Consider the following 22,786-nt stretch of genomic DNA (forward strand, 5'->3'; position numbering starts at 1 on the left):
GTGTGAGAATAGATTCAGGTTTTTCTGACTTTTTAAATAGTAAAATGTTGGCTATCACATGCTCACATGAAAGTACCTCCTAGTTGGAGAGGTGAAAGCTTATACTTAGTTTCAGAAATACAAAGTTACTGCTGCTACACAGAAGATCCCAGTTTGATTGCTTGCCCAGTTACAGTTACTGAACTGCTGGTTTCCAGAGTGCTTCAAAAGTGTTGTAATAAAAGAAAATGCAGCTGCTGGTCAACAGGTGGCCTTGCTCCAAGCAGTGAAAGACAACCCTGAATCTAGTCAGTTTGCTTAGAAAAACAGTTGTTTTTTCCCTGTGATGTGACAAAATAGTTGCTCTCAGTAGCATGTTGTGGCAGTGCCTTCGCATGTCATTGCAGACCAGACTTTGTTGTGAAATCTTAATAGAATCCTGATACTTGTCACTGGCTTTGGATTAACATAGGTTGGTGATATTCTAGAGGTGGATGAAATGGGCAGATTCTCAGAGATCATTTGGAAAGATAATTCCTACCGACTTGCTTTTCTTCCTTCTACCCACTGGAAAAAAAAATCTTTGCTTTCCTAGTAATCTGTGCTCATCTCTGAGGAAACATCTAACAGATTCATCATTTAGTAATTAAATTTTGGTTAGTTTGCTGGGGTTTGTAGATCATACTTCACATACTCCTTACACACCAAATGTGTTTAATTACCAAGCGATTGTCACACCTTCCCTGCTGCAATTGCAAAAGATGATTGGAGTTGAAGCAATGGTTATACAAGCAGAGAAGTGACGCAAGTTGCACTGAAATGTTGTGCACCTGCTTTTTTTTACGATAGGTGGTTTCAGTTTGTGATACTAGGTGATTGCAACCGCATTGACGTTAATGTGAGAACAAAACAAAATCAAAGGAGATGAGTCAAGGAGCGTATGAAAGTGCTAGGTTCCTGGGGAATCTTGTATTTGTACCTTTTTCCACCTAATGACAAGTAAAATGTTTAGGTGTATTACTTCTAATTAAATAAAATATGGATAGCTGTGAAATAGAAGTTTTAGAGGCCTGCCAGGAATGCTGGAGAGCAGAAATGTGCAGCATTCGCTTCATTTTGCTGTGAGGGCGTTTCTGAGGCAGGACAGCCCCTTTGAGCAACCATGTAGTAAGCATGTACGCTATATGCATACATACCAGAGAAAACAAGTTTAGTTATGAAACAACTGTTAGTTGCCAGAGCCCTGTAAAGTAAACATTGTTGTGTGTGTTAGGAGGTTGGTTAGTTGTTTTTTTTTTTTTTTTATTGGGAAAATACCTAATAGCACTTCTTAAACTGAATACTTTGCATAGTTTTTTATTTAAAGTCGAATTGTATAGCTTCAGATGTGACCCAAAAAGGTAACTTGTGCTACCCTTTTGTAGGTGTTGCATGTTTTCTTACAGTAATACTCCTGTATCTTTATTAGCAGTAGCTTTTATAATAGGTGTATGGAAATGTAGTTGGTAGGAGTGGTTGGGCGTCGGGAACAGTATTGCTTTTTGAGGTGGTGTGCAGACTTTGGTTGCTGTAACCCTGAAAGATATTTTGATGTTAAAAGCTGCCAGACTCCCAACCACATTGTGGTTAAGTTTTTATGAAATCCAGATGATTTGGAAGCAGTGTGTGCATGCAGTTTACTTTAAAAATATATCGCTTTTTGGGGGCTTTCGCATGTGACTTCTTAGCCATCTGTGGGCCAGCACATTACTTCCTGTTTAATTTGGAGGAGGTTTTGTCTTTTGTACAAAAGGGCTCCCTTTTTGTTTTTCTTTTTTCTTTTTTTTTTCCCTAGCAGTTTTCAAAGTTTAATAAAGCCTCTAAAGTAAATGGAATTCAGAAACAGCATAACTGATTACGTAAGAGCCTGAATATTGTATTGGTTATAGCTGGTGTTGATAAACGCTACCCTGTGTCATAGCATCCAGCTCCGAGTTATCTTGATGGGTATCTTGGAAAATCAAGCAGACTAGAGCGGTGGTTGCTGTTGAGGGCTGGAAGAGAAGTGGAGAATTGTTTTTTTTCTTTCAAGGATCTGTAGTCCCGGAGATCAAAATGTGGTTTTCTGTTGTTGGAAGAACAGAATCCATGGTAAGTCTGTTCAGGTTTCTGTTGGGACTTTCTCTGAAGTTTTAAATACTCTCCCTGTACTTTTTCCTGCTCTCTTGCTTGTTTAAACCTGCCAGTAGTTATTTGTTCGTGTAGCAACGATGTAATACAGCATGCAGTTAAATATAGTCAGATGTTAGTAGCTAACTTCCTAAAATCTAGAAAGAAAAAACTAATTTTTTAGCTTGATCTTCATATGCACTTCTCACATTTGTGGAAGTGTTTATTAATATTTAAAGTTTCAGGTGTGGTAACTACTGTTTTACTGTGGCAGAGCATGAATAGCATGACCTGTGATCTGTTTACTTGTCATATTTAGTTGGCTTTAATCCAGGTTCCTCTAGAAGTCTGGTTTTCCCTTATAAAATCTTAGAATAATTGAAAATGAGTCCCTAAACTGTATATATATAAGGTTTTTAATACTCTCTAGACCCTTCTGAAAAGACCAGAACATGCAGGTACATTGCAGTTACGATATCTTATGTTCAACACATTTCCAGAGTACAGAGATATAAATTTGTTTTAGATTGCTACTGCACTACATAAAGCATTCCCGTGTTCTGCGAGAATGATGGAGAAGGCTTTGTTGATTAACCTCTGCATGCTGGTTATATTCATTAGTATGCTATGATTTAATTCTGTAAAGTATGACAAACTTCAACTTCTTTCTCAGTCATCTTCTATTAGTATAACAGAAAAAAGTTATCTTAAAATATATACAAGCACTTCAAAACACAGATGTATATGCCCCTACTGGCATATAAATCAGTGTATTTTCTAGGGGGGCTTAACAGCTGGTCAGATTAAATGTTTTCAGAGTGCTTACTAACATAGGGTGAGATGGTGATGAGGTGTTTCCTTTTTTATAAAAGCATTTCAAACAGTGTGACAGTTCCTCAGTAAATACTCTGGGGATGGGACTTTTCTATAAAAACAAGTGTGGTATCTTAATGTATTCGTATTATTTGGCAACCTTGTTTATTTCCGAGGGTTTAATTAAATCATTCAAAGTTAACTTTATTGTTGCTCATTACTTTAACAGTCAGTTTAAGGTGTTTAAATTTAAGGGGGGTTTCAGACTGCTGGGAATATTACTTTTGATATGAAATTTTTCTGCAAGCTTGTTCTACAAATATCTCATAGGAGTTCTGCGTAGAAGGAACAGGCTTAAACATTCAGTTAGAAATTTTTCTTCCCTCCCAATCCCCCAAGTTGATGGTAACACTGGTAACAGACTATACAAATATGATTCTCTTTACTCTGTGTCTGCAGATATAAACAGTTGATGGGAATATTTTTTAACTGTTTGTTAGCACCTTCCTTGTATTCCAGGTTTTAAGATTTCTTAAGATTCAGATACCTTGGTGTCCGAAGTCTTATAGTACCTGTGCTTTCCAAGTATTTAAGGAAAATTTTTGCCCTTTCCTCCCAGCATGAATTAATTGAACTGTTGGAGTGAGATTTAGGAGTTTTGGTTTTAATCTTTGATACTAATTCACATCAGCAGTCTGAACTACTGATGTTAACAGGCTTCTTAGGCAGAACTTACAGTAAAAATACTGTAATTGTCGTTTTGAACACAGATTTCTCAGTCTCGCAGGAGCAAGATGGTGCCAGTTTAGTCTTCACTGTGAGCAAATGAGTAGCTGTCTGTTAGCAACTTGCCTGTTCCTTATTGATTCATAACTTCCGGTGGGGTTTTTGGTTAAGTTTTGGTACCCTGTAGACGTACTATAAAGCTTCGCTAATGCTTTCATATATTGCGTAGAAACTAAAGCTTATGCCAGCACAGCATGATTTTTCTTCTCACTAACTGTGAGACTGCAGCTCTGCTCAAATAGAGTATTTTTGTCTTTTTCGTTTGCTTATGTTTAGATTGATTCTGCAAATGGGTGACCCAGGCTCTTGTACTTAATGCCTGCCAGAATAGAGTGGGTTTTGAAATTCAAGTGCCAGTTTCTCCTTGTGCTGATACCTTCTGCATGCCAGCACTAGCTAGCAAGCCTGAAAAAGTTACAGTGTGCATATGCTTTAGCTAGAATTCTTCTACCAGACTTCATTTCAATTCTGACATTCAAATAACTTCCAAAATTCTGCTTAGATATATGTTAATACAGCATTTTAATTTTAAAGTTTTTACTCCTGTTGATGTAGAAGACTTTCAGAAGTGAACAATTTCTGTGTAGACTTATATCTGTTGAATAGTACTGTCAGCTGGAGTAGAAATTTGGGTGTTTAATAGTACATGGCAGTGTACGTACTGCTACTGGATTAAGTTGTATCCATGTGAAACTGTAGAGCAGCATTATGAGGAAGACTGTGCTGGGGAGGGAGGGGGTGTTTGGTTGTAAGTCATGCTTGGCTTTAGAGCCAAGAGACATTTTTTCAAAGGAGTGCTGAGATACAGGGTGGTTTATTTTCCAAAATAGGTTACCTGGTATGTCTTGACTGCAAAGGTCTATGCACAGACCTAATTAAACTGAGGCATTAGTTCAGAGTTTCCTTAGCACGGAAGAGCATCACAGAACCTGCGGTACTACTTGTAGATTCGTATATAACTCTGAATAGCCCGTAGTGTGTCACTGCCCATACAGTATTTATAGCAAATGTATGTTAAAAAGTTAACTCTTGTTTGGGGAAATAGAGCTCAAGCAGTGTATTTTCCTTGATCTCAAACAGGTTTTTCCTTTAAAACAAGAGAAACAAATGAGAAAACAGGCTTGTGTATTTAGTTTCTTTTGTTAAAAATGAAGAGTGCTTTTATGCATTTGTAGAATATTGCATGAATCTGAAATTGCAGCATTTATATTGAGGCTTCCTTTTCAGGAAGATTAAGAAAGACTAATGAATAAAACTTGCTTAGTCTTTTATGAATGTTGCATATGAAACATTTCCCCTTTACTTACTACTTTTCCAATTTCATGAGAGCAGGAGTAAAGTACAGTTAGGTAGGAACTGTTGCATACTTGATTCCAGTCTCAGAATGAGACTTTAGGCCCGTTGCTTTAGCTAGTTTGTTTAGTTGCTTTGTTTTTTGTAAAAGGAGACATCTTTTAGAAGCACACAATTTCCAGAGTGCAAGAGAAATCACATGGTTACAACTATATATACTTCAGTTCAGCACGTAGGAACAGCTATTTTCTGTCAGCATGTCTGCTTTCCATGTTAATCTAATTACCTTATTTGAGGTTTCTGAATATCATGATTTGATAAAATAACCCAACAAATGAAACAAAAAATCAGTACTATTTCAGGGAGCCCATTACAGAACATCCTGGGTTCTTTGGTCTTTTATCTCCTGGGAGAAGCATGCTTTAGTAAGATTGAGAATGTATTAACTTGCTTACTTTGTGTGTAGGTCAGTTTTGATTGAAAACATCTTTCTATAAAAAATAAACAGGTGAATCTTGCTCCTTTAAAGAGAAGAACAAAGCTTTTCAGTCCTTTCTCTTTACTTCATTTGGGACTGTTTGTAAATAGAACTTCTGGATACATCAGATGTAAAGTTTCTAAGTTGTCGGATGCTTCAGTCCTGTGATTCTGTACTGTGTGCAGTTTAGGTTTGTTATCCTCTGAGTAGTAAGGCACTTGTTTTTCATCTGTTTTTCCACCCAGTGCAACTTAAAGCTGCAGTTGAATTGGTCATAGATGTTAAATGTTTTTTTAGCAGTGAATAATGTTTATTGTCAGCAAAGTTTGAATCTCCACCTGTTTTACTTGGACTTATTTTGCCCACTACTGACTGTACTTCCTCCATCTCCAAACAAGTTCTGTGTTTTCCCCGGCCACCGTGGAGGAGGATTTGTGAGGGGAAAGCTGAAGTTTACATACGTGGAGCATGGGTCACTTCTAAATTCCTTTTAAGTCAGGGTACAACATGACTCAGAGCAGCTGTAGCCACAACTAACAGACCAGTTTTACATACAGTAAGTGGTTCACCTCATTTATATACGGAAATTATATGGGGCATGCTAGGAAGTATTTTGTCTAACAATGGCAGATTTCCACAGTCTCTGTATTGGTCTCAAAACATCAGAGTCTTCTGCTTTCTCTGACAAAATGTGGGGGTTTTCTTACCTGCAAGTCCAGAGAAGTTTGCCGCCATTGGAGGTGGGACAGTAGCTACAAAGTTGCCCTTTTTTATTCCTCAGGGCTGACAGCAAGTAGCTTAATGAGTTGTAGATGTAATGTGTTCAGTACATGCCATATGTAAATATGTATTCATCCAGATACAACCTAGAAAAAATGGATGCAGCTTCAGGGAATGTGTGTATTGGGGTGACCAGAAACCTTTTGGGTTTGCCTCCTGGAGAGTACATTTGTAAACCGACTGCATAGTTTAGTAAACTGATATTTAAAATGCTTACAAGCTTGGGTTATTTAAATACTTCTAGACTAATTACTTGCCAGGGAGGTCAGACTGAGACTTGATTCTGTTGCATAAACTTGCCTTTAAGGATGTTTATAAAAACTTAGAGATCTTCTATGTCAACTTAAAAGTTTGGAATCAGAGAATTAGATAAAAATCAGTGAATTCTACTCTGGGCGTAGGCAGATAAAAGATTTCAGGCCTCATGGCTGGTATCAAGCTTAGTAGCTACATTTGTGTCTTAATGTTTTTGCAGGCATTTTAGTTGCAGGGTGGATTCCTTCTGGTTTTGAACTGTTTCATATTTAGACAGTACAACAGAAGCGTAACAAAAAAGAGTGCTGAGACACTGGAACAGACTGCACAAGGAACTTGTAGCTACCCCATCCTTGACAGTGTTCAAAGCCAGGTTGGATGGGGCTTGGAGCAACCTCGTCTAGGGGAAAGGTGTCTCTGCCCATGGTAGAGGATTGGAACTACGTGAGCTTTAAGGTCCCTTCCAGCCCAAACCATTCTATGATTGTATGACAGACTTAGTTAACAGTGTAATCCTTGAAATGTAATGAGAAATACCAGATCCTAATAATTCAACAAGTTGTATTGTGTATGCATATACATAGATGCATATGTGATATCTACATTATTAAAATGAAATATTTTTAAATGGTTACATAATTGGGCAAAATCCAAGAAGTCTTGAAAATATTTCAAAAGAATATGTGAACCATTTGGAGTGTTTTGCCATGTAGTCTTGGCCTCTGAAGCTACTTAAATTGAAATGTTACTCTGAACAGGTTGGTAACTATGACACTTTATTGTGAATTCAAACTATTAACTAGACAGTGAAGATACCTTCACTTTCAGACTACTCTTTCTTGTTGCTATTTATGTGAAGCTTAAAAGTGTTTGAATATTCATGTATTTTAAGACAGAAATCTTTGGTACTGAAAGCTCATTGGGAACTTTTTTGCATTTTATGTAAAGAAAAGTACTTTATGTGTAATGTATTTTTAAAAATGTTATTGAAGTGTATTCCTTTCTTTAATTATATGTGATTCCACCAGTCTTTACTGGAAGCTGTTCCTTGCTCTAGTTTTATTGCAGTGATAAACAAAGTATGGGAAGCTAAGCAGGTATGGGCAAGTGATGGTTTAGAACAAGTAATGACAAGACTTACCTGTTAACTGGCAGGAGCATTACCAGTTTGGGTAGGTGATGTACCTACAGATATGTTTTGCAGAGGTACAGTTTTTCCTTAATTACTTAATACTATGATCTTGCTGTTCCTAACAACTGGAAAGATGTTTTTGTAATAGTTTTCATAGTTTTGATTCTAATTACAGGTATTGAAATAACTATGTAATCCTACAGATCTAAAACTTACAAGAATATGACTAACCTCACAGAAAGTGCATCTAGTTTGTGATCCACCTAAGCTGGTTGTGGAGCATGATGTTTGGGTGGTATGATGTTTGAGAATGGGAATAGCTTAATTGTTCAGAGGTTATAACCTCATGAACGGATAGACTTTCATTCCTGCTCTGATACCTTTAGATTGGGGTACTGGTTAGGGCTGCATGGTGTCTCAGCACCTCCAGCCCATCACTTGATGGCAGGTCCTCAAGTGGAGTGGTGTGGTCTGCCATGGCGTGGTGTTGGTGGCTTACCTGGGAACCCAGCATTATGTTGATGCTCATTGGATGAATTTGCCTGTTGTTTCCACCATGCAGTTACAGCTGCTTGTGCTGGCAAATACCAAATGGAAGGGAGGAGAAAGCAGGATTTTTTCTGCCTGCTCTTAATGCTTCCATGGTGATTGAGTCACCAGCTTGTGGGCCAGATGGGATGCTGCCATTAGGAAGACTGTATCTGATGTTCCTGTTACTCAGACTGCTACTTTATCTACAGTTGTGCTATATGGCATGTTCTGATTTTATGGCTGATATAATGTGTGTGAGCCAAAGTTTCCTCTGTTACTGACAAGGAAGTCTTGAGTTATAGAACTTATCTTGTGACATAGGAATAAAATATGCTCTCCTTAAATACTTCCTCCTGTCATTTTTGATAATTCATCACTACTGTAGTCTTGCACATCCTCAATTTTATATACCCCTGGTGTAGGAGTAATTGCTTCTTTTTTTCAGATCACTGTAGTTTATCTGCTTCTGATCTTTGTTGGTCTGATTATTCCATAGAAGTAGCTGTAATTTTTTTTTTTTTTTTAATGCTACCTCTTCTGTAGTATTTTTTTTAAGTGAATGCAGTATTTTGAGCTCAGTCCCGTTAGAGCAAGGAGGGGCTTGCAAAAGAACTCTTAATTTTAAACCAAGTATGGACTACTGTGCACTCATGTGTTGCTTGATAGATGGCCCAGATAAGTGGATGTGATGGAAAGTGACTAGTTTCTTGTTAGGCTGTCTCAAAAGCTAAGGTTAGATTGTAATAACCAGCTTATTCTTTTGGCTTATTTAACGCTGTACAAAATTTGTAGTCAAGCAGAGAATTGTACCAAGCTTAAAAGGGGCAAATAGTTTTGGGTATTTTGTTTTTGGCTGTGTGAATATGAGAAAATGAGCTGTAGGTTCCAGTATGTTAACTGGGGCAGGGAATAAGCCATCATTGCATGCTGCCTACATTTTTGCTTTCCACAGTCATCTGACTTCTCTACAGTTGCATTCTTCTGTTTGAACTAATCGCTTTACAGATACGTACACTTTTGGTATTCAGAATTGGAGAAAACAAAGTGAAAAGAATGTGTACCACATTTTGCTACTGATACACACATGTCATTGCTCTGTCTTGTTTGTAACAGAATAGTTTTAGTTATGTTGATCTTTATGTTCCTTTGAAAAAAACAGAAGGTTAATAAGCAGTTTACAAAGAAACCCATTTTATTGTAACATTGGTACATGATGGGAGAAAAATCCATGTGCTTTGTATGAGAGTTTTGCTTCCTTTGGAGATCAGTATACATGTCTGACTACATATTAACATCTTTGTTGTGTCCTTATTTACTGTACATTTCCTTCTAATGCAGTCTCTTCTGTTTCAATAGATATTAAGAATTTTGATTCAAACAACTATAATCTTAGGGTAAAAGTTGGAAGAAGATGATGAGTTAACTTTGAGGATGCTTAAGTGAGAAGTCTTCTCAAGCGTGAGAGCACTGGCATGTTGATACAAACATGTTAAATGGCATGTGAATTAGGCAGAGGAGGAACTCATTTGTCCTAATAATATATGAGTAGATGTAGTAGCTGATAAAGACTTTTTACATAATTTGCAGAGATTTATTTTTAAATAATTTTTATGCTTTCAGAATTCATTAGTTTTGTATTAAGTGAGATGACTTGGAGCTAACACATCTGCTCATAACGTCTCTTAAAAAACAGGAAATGGATTGACAAACTGTATAAGCTTCATAAGAAACATCAAAGAAGACGGAGCAAGGAACAAAATGTCAGCTCCTTCAAATTGTAATGAAGAATTACTATACGGCTTTAGAGTACAGGAACAGTTACAGCAAAACTCCATCTGAGCTGGTATCCTCCAGCTGTGGGGTATTTAGCCAAAGAAAATAACAGAAACTACAAGATGGTTCCTCCTGGTTTCTAGCTTTCTGTAGTTTCAGAATTTCTTCCAGAGTGCATTGTATCTGTGTGGGGTTTTTTGTTTCCTGAAAGCCTTTGAAGGGCTCTATACCACCATGAATCTGTGATCTTTTTTTGTCTATGCTTACACTTCGGTATCTGCATCAGTCTTGTTCCTGGCAGTTTCCCAATTTAATTATGAAATCCTCTGAAAAATATTTTGGGTGGGTTTCCTTGTTGTTGCTGTGTTTTTTTTGGTTTTGGTTTTTACTCTTTAAAATATGCTAGCTATGATGGCATGAGTAAGAAAGGTTTCTTTTTTGGCTGATTAGAACGATGATAAATAATTGATTTATGCCACTCATAATATCGTAGACCTTCACTTCTTTGATTGCTGCAAAGCTGAGGAGTCCATATCTAGTTGATTCTCTCAAGAAATCTATTCCTTGTTGCTGATCACCTTTGTTACCCTCTGAGCCTCATGGTTCTGCTGGTGTCATTTTGTAATGGAGTAATCAGAATTATAAACAGTTTTCTAAATGTGAGCCTTTTAAATGTTTTGTGACCATGGTGGTTTCTGTTTTGTTTGTTCTTTCATATTAGTTCTGTTGGCTTCCAGATATTTGAGCTGGCACTCAAAGATAGCTTTGAAAAGATCTTTCTCAAGGAGTTAAAGCCAGTTTAAAAATTATTATATGTGTATTTGTGCAATTGCAGATGTTTCTCTCATAACTGTCTGCAAACCAGTGCACGTATCATGGGCTTAAACAGATTTCACTTTCATTAGTGTGTACTAACAATCATAATCAAGCTAGCATCTTTTGAAGTTAGGACTGGCTAAAAGCAGTGTCAATCCTGGGTGGCTTCAGAGACTTCTGGTTAGTGTTGATCTGTCTGGCCACTAAGAAAAGCAGCTCTTTGGTCACTCCAGTTACATATAACTACATGATGCATAAGTTTATAACTACAAGGGTGGGTGGGTGAGTTGCTGTTGACCCTCTTGCCCTTTGGAACTGAAGAGCTTGCCTCTAGGTATGTTTAGTGGTTGGAGGCAGAGGAAGGAGCATATAAAGCTAGTCATCTTAATTTTCAGTTCCCAATAAGAGAGGTGGTATTAGGTTCTGCTGACAGTGCCCTGATGGGGCCTGATCCTTTTAAGGTTGGAGTATTACTTCACATTTGAAACAGTGAAATACATTTCCCCCCTCAATTATTGCTCCAGTGGTCAGCATCATGTGATCCTTCTTCAATTCTTGGTTTTCACTTGATAAATTTTCTATATGGAAGATTTATTTACATTATTGTTTGCCCTCCTTGGATGGAAGGATGGAAGACTTATGAGCATGGTGAACAGCACATTCATTTAGGGCTTCTCTGAAAACTACCATTCCTTGTGAAAACTAACAACTTCCTATCCAATGGTGATCCAGTTATTCATACATAAGGACAAATTCCTTCTTACCCATGTCACCCTAAAGTCATGAATCATTCTTGGCTTTACAGCTTTGCCATGTCTGTCTTGGAAGAGTAGGTATTCTGGCAACCAGATCATCGCTCCGTATGCTTCATGGTTCCTTGGGGAAAAGAAGAGATTTTTGAAGCATGATTTCATTTTTCATTGTATTTATCTACCTGTCTTCTGACTTGTGTTTTCTCACAGCTTTAACCATTTTTTTCTGGTATAAAGCTAAAAATATTCTATAGTTACCTTGTTGTTTAGAGTCCTTTAAAAACAAACAAAAAACCCCTAAATTTTAATTGCCTTTATAGTCCTTCCATACAAAGAAAGTGTCCTTATTTCAGTTATTTATTGCATATTTTCCCCTCTTTATTCCTATATGTATGGCTTAAGCAATTATTATGAAAAATGTGGACACGTAGAATGTTAATCTGGAATCATGGGACTCGAAGGAATTCCTTTTCTGTGGCTTTTGAGCAAACTTTTGGGATTAACTCAAGATATAATGAATAAAAATAGGTCTTTTACTTGCTTAGGAAAACATGTGCAGCATTAGCTTTTGAATAATTAGGTTTTTAGTTTACTTGATTGTAACAGTGGGAGCAATTGCTGCCAAGAGAAAGCAGTTGGGAAAGCTGGGTGGGGAAAGGAACAGGAAGTTGCACATTCAATATTAAAGCAACTTGGGGGTTTATTTTAGAAAGCAACTGCTCTGTTGAAAACATGGCACTCCCAAGCAACTTGCAGAGTAAAATGGTACTGTTTGCTATAGCAGATAATGAAATCACAAGTCATTGTGTTACATTATAAGTGACAATTTAAAGGTCTGTTGTACTAACATTTAGACTGATTTGTATGGTGTCTTGTAAACTGGAGCATGTGAATGACGCAACAGCATGGCTTGAATAGATGCTTATGTTCTCTTGTCTTGAATGTGTTGGTTGCCTCGCAGTGAGTTCACTGTTAACAGTCCTTTCAAAGTTTAGCATAATACTTTGCAGCAGATGTTTTATGAACAAAATTGCATGGTTTTGCATAGACTTAAACATCTATCAATTCTAGAAGACTTAGTAAATATATTTACTTGTTTATTGTAAAGCTGGTAGCACTGTTTGTTCCTTTACACTAGCTCCTATACAGTCCTTTTACAAATCAATGTAAAAAGCATTTCTAATTATTCTAATTGCAATCTGCAATTTACCTTGTTTCATTTGGTCATTAGCAAGGGAAACTGCAGTCTTTTGAAGCATAATACATAGAGGTATAAAAATAATAATGCGTGTAAAAGTGCAAATAAGTATTTCTTATTAGAAGGGGATTGGAACAAACTTCTGAAGTGTGAATTTTAGTTAATGGATTTTCTTTCTTACTCAAGCTTGCGTTAAGACCAAATATTCTTCTAACAAATGCTTGCAGGCTTAGTAGGTGTAACATTAAAATTTTCTTTTGACTTTAAATGGATATCTCTTCTGTATGATTGGTTTTTTCCAGTTTGGGCATATATAAAAGCAATGAAAACTTAGAGATTTACCTAGCCATGTAAAATTCTGATTAACACTTGTGGAATGCTTAAGAGATCAAATACAAATGTAATGCATTAATGCCTCTTTCTCTGTAGGGTGCTGGTCAAGACAAACTTGGAATATATGTCAAGTCTGTTGTGAAGGGAGGTGCTGCAGACGTGGTTAGTAATATTCTCAAAATCAGAAGTTCAAAGGTAGAAAGATCCTTTGGAAATGCATTCAGATCCTTTTTTTTTCCTAGTATGTGTGAACAATTGTTTTAATATAGACCATGTCGGCATTGATGTATGAATTTTCTTCTCCCTTGAATATGTATTTAGGATGGTCGCCTGGCTGCAGGGGATCAGTTGCTCAGTGTGGATGGTCGAAGTTTGGTAGGCCTGTCCCAGGAAAGGTATGGAATGCTTTCTTTGGGTGTCTTTACATGAAGAAAATGCCAGAGAAATAATTTATTCAAAAGGGATTTTTTTTTCTGTTGGTTTGGGGTTTTTTTTGTGCTTGGTTTTGTTTTGTTTTTTATTTTTTAATGTTAGGCTTTGTCTTGGCGTTTTATAACTACTACTCTGTGAATATTTTCTGTATATGATGCCATTATCTATCTAGAAGAGATGTATTACATGTTTGGGCTTTAGTTTTGAGCAAACTTTATTTAGCTCTGAATTTAAATACTGGGGCTTCTGACCTTAAAAGCAGAAATTTGGGAATAGTACTTGCTTGTAGATGTTGCCTGCTTAATAACCTTATCTTCCAGTCATCATCTTCTAACTTTTTTCAAAGTGACTTTCAATATTAATCAGAAAAAGTGTGTTTTGTTGAATAAAAGTTTACTAGAATAAATGTGAGTAATCATGACTTACAAACTGGTAGTAAGAAAAACTAAGTAATACTAAGCCTAAGTAAGCCTAACTTTATTTTGTTTTATTTGCTTTGGCTTTTATTGCAGGGCAGCAGAACTTATGACTAGGACAGGTTCTGTAGTAACATTAGAAGTAGCAAAACAAGGAGCAATTTACCATGGTCTTGCAACCCTGCTTAATCAGCCGTCCCCAATGATGCAAAGAGGTAAAAATGCTAATATTATTTATGTCAGTTGCAGGTTTATAAGTCTCAGAACACAGACAATACAATAAGTCACAGTAGCTTGCCAAATATTACCAAAATATAAATGAGAAAAGAAACATCACTGCACAGAAAAGAGAAGCATTTCCTTTTTTATGAAAAGTTCATGTTTTTCAATATTGTTTGAAATGGTGCTGGTCTAATCATGAATAAAGGCTTTGCATATTTACCTTTTTAAAAGTATGCATTTAAACACAGTTCTGGTTTATTTATTTTAACAAATGGAATATAATGACTACAAAGGGCATTAAGCTTCAATGGCTTTTTTTCTTTTTTTTTATTCCTTTCATAAAAGCTTCTCTCCTCCTCTCAGAATATGACTTCCTTGTAACCACAAAGCGCAGTGTAATTACTAAGAGAGAAACAAATAGAAACAGAAGCCCATGGAACATGTTTTGCCATTGGCTTTTTTTTACTTTTTTTAACTAGAAATATTGAAACATATCTTCTTAGGTTTCTGTGTCTGATTATAAGTTCTCAGATGTTTCTGCAGTGTTATATTTTATCATCCTACTTAAGTGAACTAACAAAAGACATACTCAAGTCTTACATAAAATAATGTAAAAGACATTTTGTGAAGGAAGATGTTCTCTACATATGGGGTAGTATTACAGTGTAGAGAAGAATGGGTTAAAATAATAAATCCTTATTATCACGGTTTACACCATCCCAGCTGCCATATGCCTCTGAGAGTCAGCAAGAGACTGCTCAATAAAGCACATTTGGCTTTTCCAAATATTGTGGTACCTTTTCAAAAGCTCTTTTGAAGCATGTAAACCAAAGGAATCCCATATAGTTGGTATGAGAGTGGGATTGTATATCTGAAGAAGTAAAGATTTTAAAATCTAGCATTTGCTTTGCTGGATACTCATCTTTAATTATAAATGCAAGATAGCTCTGGTTTGAAAAGAATATTCTAGACAGCAGTTAATGTAAGTGAAAGGGGGAAAATACATATCCAACTATTACAGTTTCTGACCGCCGTGGCTCAGGTAAACCTCGACCAAAGAGTGAAGGTTTTGAGCTGTACAACAACTCCACTCAAAATGGGTCACCTGAGAGCCCTCAGCTGCCATGGACGGAGTACAGTGAACCAAAGAAGCTGCCAGGGGATGATAGATTAATGAAGAACAGAGCCGATCATCGTTCCAGTCCCAATGTAGCAAGTAAGTAAGGTTATGCTTCTTTAAGGGGAGATGCCTCCTCCAGTAGTTTTAGAGGCTGTTGAATTGAAAAAGGGAGTTACTGTTTTTAAGAATGGATCAGGATGCCAATGTAATAATAACATTCGCAGCAAGCCTCTTGTTAAAACTATTCAGAGCAAAAATCATAGTTATTTTGTGAATAATGTTATTTTATTAAGTTATGTAAATCATCATTTAGTCATGTAAATGCTTCCTTTAACTTTCCAACAGATCAGCCTCCAAGCCCTGGGGGAAAGAATGCTTATGCATCTGGAACTACCACCAAAATAACCTCAGTCTCCACTGGAAATCTTTGTACAGAGGTCAGAAGTGGCAAGCAAGATGTTGGCTATTAAACTTTCCTTGGCTATCAATAGCGTCAGTGTGCTTGAGTCAAACCACCGGCTCACTTAACTATTTGAACATAATGCTGGTGTTAGTGACTGGGGGGGGGTTTTGCTTATTACAGCTTATGAAAGATTGAGGCAGCTTTGATTTCATTAAATCTTGCTCATGAAGTTGTTCTTGTGATTTCTTAGGTTTGTACAACATTCTGGACTTGTTTTCAGATCATAAAAACTTGAGTCATAGCCACAACTGTATTTGATACTAGACAGCCTCTTTATCTCCTGCTCCAGACGAGTAATGTTTTTATGAACCAAAACAAAAAACATTTGGAAAATGCATGTTTAGAACAATATTCCATGCTTATCTGTGTGATGAGAAACTTGTACCTTATGTTCTTTCTACCTTTTTCAGGAACAGACTCTGCCCCCACGACCTGAAGCTTATCCCATCCCAACACAGACATATACTAGGGAATATTTCACATTCCCAGCTTCAAAGTCCCAGGATCGAATGGGTCCAGCTCCGAGCCAGTGGCCAAGTTATGAAGAAAAACCACAGGTCCAGGCAGAAAGTAATCATTCGATCAATACTACAATGCAGGTGAGAAGTAACTTCTTTCAGTAAGTACCGCACAGGGGGAGTGGGGGGGAATAGCAGTCGTACTTTTGTGAAGATTGGCTTATGTTCAGAAACCCTACTGTTTCCCCTCTCTCCCCCCCATAGAATTTATGTTATCATGTTCTGCAGACCTTCTTATCTGGGATGTTTTAATCCCCTGTTAGAGGTAATGGGGTGTAGGCTGTAGTATGGTTTGTCTTATAAAATGCTTTGTGGTTTTCTGAAAAGCAAAATAAATCTTTCATTCTTCCAAGAGGGTTTATGTGGAAAAATCTCTTTGCCTACGGGGTGTGTGGTTTAAGTGACAAAGCGAGGTATTAAAAATGAAATAAATGGGTACTTTGAGATCTATCCAGGGTCTTCACTGAAGCACATTCCTCACTCTCCATTAAAAAATACATCCAAGTTGCATCTGTTATAAAAGTGCAGCTGCTTCTTGACCTGAAATGCATTCATCCCCACTGAACCTCTATAATTTCAAAAAATAATGTTGTTCTGCTCTTTGTAGATGAGGACTTTACTCAAATCCACACGGGAAATTAAATCCAGATATATGAAATCCAGTCACTGAATCATCCTTTTCTCTAACACGCCAGAGACTTAAAAATGTAGAGAAATCTTTTTTCTTTTTTCTTTTTTTTTTTTCTTTCCCTTTTTTCCTAATTTGGGAGAAAAGCAGAGCCTTGCAGCAGGCTCAGTGTGTTTTACTTTTGGAAAAGCAAAGACATGTAAATTGTCTTGAGATTTTCATAGACACAAAGTAAGGACTGATTATTGATTCCTCACACATGTTTCAACAAGGGAATGCAGTAAAAAGTCAGTTGAATGGAAGTTTAGTGTTAGTTTTTTTTTTCTGGTATGATAGGTCATAGACTCAATCGATATAAAGGCCTCATTATTTCAGCTGTTAAGAAAATAGATGTTACACCCAAGGTAAGATGTTAATTTTGTCGGAGAATGTTGCAAGTTAAATAACCATGCCAAAAAGCTATGGAAATACTTTGAATTTCCATGCTTAAATCCTTCACATTTTGTAATTTGATATCACCTAACCTTAGCTGCATTTCTGCCAGTGATGGGACAAGGGGAGGCTATTACCTGCAGAGAGCGGTTGCTACCCATTTTGTCTTAATGGGATGAACAGCTGTGTGGACATGCATCTCTCCCCTGCTTAAGACAAGCTTTAGTGTGTAGCTTAAATGAAGTGGTTAAAACTGTTGAGATGAGCCCCATCTGTTAAAGCTGTTGACAGATACTGAATTTGAGCTGTTGTCTTGTGGCTGAATGCAGAATTTGAAAGCATTTTCATAAAGCTAATGTCTAGAAGCTTTAGCTCCTTATAAGCATTGAAAATGTACACATTTTCCCCTGCCATACAATAGTTCCTTTAAGTTGAAAATTAGAGAAAAATAGACTTTAAAAAAAGATTATAAAAATACCCTTTTCATCATTAGAGCAAGAACTGGGCCTATAAAAAAAGCTTCCACAAACAACTGACTGATGTGAAATGAAATGCCTGTTTTCTGTTCTGCAGGCATTAGCAAACTGTTTGGCTAGGTGCATCTTTACAGCAAATCTAACACAAATAGCTGTGTGTTCAGCTCTGCTGGACTAATAGAGCATGAAAAATACACTTGTTCATCTCAAAGGAGGCATTATTTAGAGGTCATGGTTAAGGTCATTGATGGAGGAAAAAGGAGTTTGCTTTGTTAGTCTTCTCTCAGTTGTTCATAATTGGTACATTGTTGTTCAGTGCTTAGTAAATGCCTAACATTCAAAGTATGAGTGTGTGCTTCAAGAAAACTATTAACAGATTTGATAAACCTGATTTTTGGTTAAGTATTCCTTTAGAGGTGGTTGTACAGTGCAGTGAGACCCTGAGCTTGTATAAAGAAAAACAACAACTTGGTGTTTGTTGCACTCAAATAGTGACAAGAAGTGCAGACCATGCCCCAAGGGTAGGTAGAATTGGACCCAACTGTGTAGTTGCCATACTTGTGAATGGTGCTGAAGTGACAAGAGCTTCCCAAAGGTCATCTTGCCTGTTGATGGAGGAGAGTGGGCAGAAGCTCCCTTGGCTCTCCATCAGCAGCCTTTCTGTTTGCCTTCTCAATAGCAAAAATGTTCAATCAAGCAAGCTGAAGCCTGAATGGCAGAGCTGGTAAAGCCGGAGCTACTGTTCTGAGCTGCCAGCACTCCCACACTCATATGTGGGGGAAGGGGTGTCAGTTATAGTCCTGAGAAATTGTGCGAGCTGTGGAATCCTGTGTTCAGTCTTCCTCCCAGTCTGGGTTTCCAGGCACTCCTTAGGTTGCTACTTCTTCCATCACTTGAAGGAGTTAAAAAGAGTGAGAAGAACATCTTATTGTTGGTTTTGGGATTCTCACCGAGCATGGAAATGCTAAAATTCACTAAAAGTCATTACCTTCAGTAATAAGAATGTGGTTTGTGAGCCATTTTCAAATATGTTTTAATATAGATGGAATATGAAATACATGCCTTGTTTAATTTTTTCCAGCGTGTAGCTCGTTCCCAGGAAGAACTCAGAGATCAAGTTTTCCAGCCAGAGAAGAATCGTTTGGAAGTTGTTATACGGAAGGATGTAGAATACATCGATCGGAAGTCAGACAGCGATCAGTGGATGAATTCATCTGTGGATTCTAGCACATCTAGCCAAGAACACCTGAACCATTTAGCCAAACCAGTCTCTCCTGGTTCTTGTTTAACTAAAAGTGGACCTGGCCGTTGGAAAACTCCAGCCAGTAGCCAGCCGACTCCAGTGGCCATTTCCCAGCCCATCAGAACAGATCTTCCCCCTCCACCACCACCTCCTCCAGTGCATTATGCATCTGAATTTGATGAACTACAAATGGATTTGCCTCTGCCTCCCCCTCCTCCTCCAAATCAGATAGGAGCACAAGCATCCTCCCAGGTAGCTGCTGCTGAGCGTAAAAAAAGAGAAGAGCATCAGAGGTGGTATGAAAAGGAAAAGGCACGTTTGGAAGAAGAGCGAGAAAGGAAACGTCGTGAGCAGGAGAGAAAACTGGGCCAAATGCGTTCTCAGCCACTAATTCCTTCTCAGCCAGTGGTTCCTCCTGTTTCCTTTCAGCAAGTGAAATCAGAAAAACCTTCAACTTTGCAGAGGCCTCAAGAAACAGTCATTCGAGAGCTGCAACCCCAACAGCAGCCTCGGACTATAGAGCGGAGAGATCTGCAGTACATCACTATCAGTAAGGAAGAACTGTCCTCTAGTGACAGCCTCTCTCCTGATCCCTGGAAACGGGATGCTAAGGAGAAGCTGGAGAAGCAGCAACAAATGCACATTGTGGACATGCTGAGTAAAGAGATTCAGGAACTTCAGAACAAGCCTGACCGTACAGCAGAAGAAAATGACCGTCTCCGCAAGCTCATGCTTGAGTGGCAGTTCCAAAAGCGACTTCAGGAATCAAAGCAAAAAGATGAAGATGATGATGAAGAAGAGGATGATGATGTGGATACTATGCTCATCATGCAGCGACTGGAGGCAGAAAGAAGAGCAAGGGTAAAAAGGGATAATCTTTTCTAGACAGAAGTATTGTAAATCTGTATCTTGGTGGGTTCTTTGGCTTTGTCCGAGTATTTTGATGTTCTTACAGGGTAAAGGAGGATGAAGCTTTCTTAAATACCTTGCATTTTAATATTGCTAACTTACAGTGGCTTCACCAGTTAACTGATGTATTATGAAAGTATCATGGCTACTTGTTAGATTAGCAGTTCAATTTAGATTTCTGGTTGTGGGTAAAGAAATTCCCTTTGGATAAAGGGATCTTGCCATGTACCTGGAGTAGGATTAGAAGGTTTAAGTATAGCAGAAATTTGTTTACAGGAAGGTAAACAAAAACTTCTGAGATTATAGAACTGTAGGAGAATCAGTAGTGTGATTCCCATTCCACCTCCTCCATTCCTCTTCCCTTCTGTGTATTTACTCCTAAGAGTTCTTACTTACAGTCTCAGACCTGAACACAGGTACTGATTGCATGCTGTTCCCAGTGAACTGAACTGAGATTCCACTTGCTGGTCTGCTCCAAGTAAAGGCTGGGGGATATGGCAGCTTCTGCCTTTACCACCACCTCAGTGGTGACCCCAGCAGCGTTGGAAGGGAAGCATCAGGTTGAGACATATGGTTTGGGTGTTTTAACAACTAATACACCCCATATAGGGCTCCAGCTCATACATAGCTGGATTTTGCTTGGTGTTCAGTTTAATCAGTACTGACAAGGTTTGCTTACTTTGCCTTCAGTACTGTGAAAGCTTATAATATGCATAATAAGATAACACAACTGAATAGTGTGATGAAGTTTCTATCACTGCTGGTGGCTGTTGTCTCAAATCTGTTGTTGCTGACAAACAATACAGGAAAACCTGTTTTTCTTTTCTAAATAACAGCATGGATACCAAAGTTACATACCAGTAGCTGTGCTTTGACAGGCTTAAAATCTAACTCTCTAATATGCTGAGTGTCTTCTGTTGGTTTCTCTTGAAGAGTTGACTCGCTTCTGTGGTATGCAGTTTTTAATTCTTGAGAAATGTATGGACATGCTTCTTTTGACATTCAGAAATAGCGATGGGCTTGGGTTGTGTTTGAGTTCTGGATTGTTTTGGCAGCTTGATTTCCTAAACTTGTTCTTGTATTCGCTGCAGTCTGCATTGCTTTCCTTTTTTCTTGTGGCTAACTTTATTACTGTGTAAAACAATGGATACCTCAAACTTGGAAACTGAACAAAGGAAAAGCTAAATATATCTTTGTCAAGCACGTTGTGTTAAAGTCCAGCATCACTAACGTGTAATTTGTATCACATAGGCAGTTACCTATGGGCATTAAAAAAATCCATGTAAAACTGCCATTTTAACAAACAGTGTCTTTAAAATTTCACTGTAGCAAGGCTTAAAGAGCCATGTGTCATTAATAGAAAACCAGTTGTGTTGCGTAACATTTTATCAGTCTTCTCCCCAAGTGCTGGATTTAATATGCTATTTGTGCTTAAAGATTTTCCAGCGTTTTGGAACATTTTGGCACTAAGAAATAACAGTTGTCTTGAACTGAAGCAATGTTTGCATTTGGTAGCGTTTCACTGTCTGTACTACTAGAGGTGCAGTAACTCACATCTCTGGAGAGTTACCAAGGTGTTGAATGAGTCAAACCAGTGCTGATAAAAAACTGGATTATTGATTGTTCTCATTTCTGTATTTCAGGATGATGTCAATTCAGTTCCTCATTCTAAAGCAGCTGACTTAACAAATAAAAGAAAATGCTTTGAAAATGGCACAAGTCTAACCTATCTTTATTTTCACTGTGCATCTTTCTTTTTTTCCCCTTTCTTACTACCTGCAGCAGACTGCTGTGCCAGCAATCTCTGTTCTAGATTTGGTATGTTTGTTTCTTTCTCTTCAATATCTCTTTCCCGTTTCAATTCCTGATGTTAATAATAACCACCTTATGTGCTTTGGATGATGATTTGGCATTTTTGGGTGTTCAAAAATCATTGTGATACAATCAGCAGTAAGTTAACTGTACGCATGCATTTGAATGTTTCCAGATGTGTCTCCTTTCCCTGTGTTTCCTTCCTTTTAGATGTTGTGTTCTGCTTGCAGGCTTGATTTGTTTGTTGTAGCAGTGATCTAATTTAAAACTTTGTATTTGATGTTTTGTGCAATGGTGTTTATAAAAATCTTACTAACAACTTCGAATGAACATGCTGTGAGGCAAGATTTCCTGCCTTCCACACCCTGGCAGGCTTTAGAAGAGCTCTAGCAACACCATTCCTTTCCAATATGAAGTGAAATTGTCCTGAGAGCCTAATAGAGCACACTGTTACAGTACATGCTGAAACACTGTTGTTTACAGGTGTCACAATTTTCTCATTAAAGGGAAAAAATGGATTGTAAACTCCGACGTTGCTTCTGACCTAGTATCTCCAAGTAGGTCACATAAACATGCAATTATTAAGTTACCATATAAATTCAGTTTCAATTGGTTAATGCCATTGTCTTGTGTCTAAAATATGACCAGCTTTCAGATTGAAGCAGTAATTGCTATGACTCTCGCTAATTGTGTATTTTATTGCTCTTGTTGGAAATGGGTGCATGAGAAAAGAGTTCTGTAGTTTTCTAGAGAAGAAATAGTCCCTTTCAAAGAGTATTTCTATATAATTACTGTACCAATTTGAAAGAAAGGTAATGCTTGCAAGTCCTGTTAGTATAATTAACTTGTTCTGCTGGAAAGAACTGTGAACATGACTGTTCAAAATACAGTTTTGAACATTCAGCGCTGCTTAATTTAAATAAAAAAAATAATCCCCTTTTAAAATGCATACTTAGTATGATTCGGTGAGTCTGTCTGAAGTGTTTGGTTTTTATGCGTTGTACATGAATGTTAAGCAGATGACAGCAGCAAAACAGGTGAAGCATGT

General features: G+C 37.6%; 1 protein-coding gene across 15 annotated transcripts in view; it reads left to right on the forward strand.

The window, feature by feature from the left end:
• Positions 1–22,786, forward strand: part of AFDN (afadin, adherens junction formation factor) — a 116,260-nt gene that overhangs the window by 80,524 nt on the left and 12,950 nt on the right. For 14 of the 15 annotated variants that reach the window (XR_004549498.1, XM_034061087.1, XM_034061093.1 and 11 more), the window contains 7 exons: positions 13,164–13,229; positions 13,389–13,462; positions 14,012–14,130; positions 15,159–15,353; positions 15,603–15,694; positions 16,131–16,319; positions 18,856–19,878. Coding sequence is in view for 14 of the 15 variants with exons in the window: in XM_034061087.1 (XP_033916978.1) it covers positions 13,164–13,229; positions 13,389–13,462; positions 14,012–14,130; positions 15,159–15,353; positions 15,603–15,694; positions 16,131–16,319; positions 18,856–19,878 (1,758 nt within the window). In the remaining variant the exon portion in view is untranslated. The remainder of the gene's footprint in view (positions 1–13,163; positions 13,230–13,388; positions 13,463–14,011; positions 14,131–15,158; positions 15,354–15,602; positions 15,695–16,130; positions 16,320–18,855; positions 19,879–22,786) is intronic. The other variant, XM_034061090.1, reaches the window with a different exon arrangement.

The sequence above is a fragment of the Melopsittacus undulatus genome, chromosome 3, assembly GCF_012275295.1.
Source record: "Melopsittacus undulatus isolate bMelUnd1 chromosome 3, bMelUnd1.mat.Z, whole genome shotgun sequence".
NCBI classification, from domain to species: domain Eukaryota; kingdom Metazoa; phylum Chordata; class Aves; order Psittaciformes; family Psittaculidae; genus Melopsittacus; species Melopsittacus undulatus.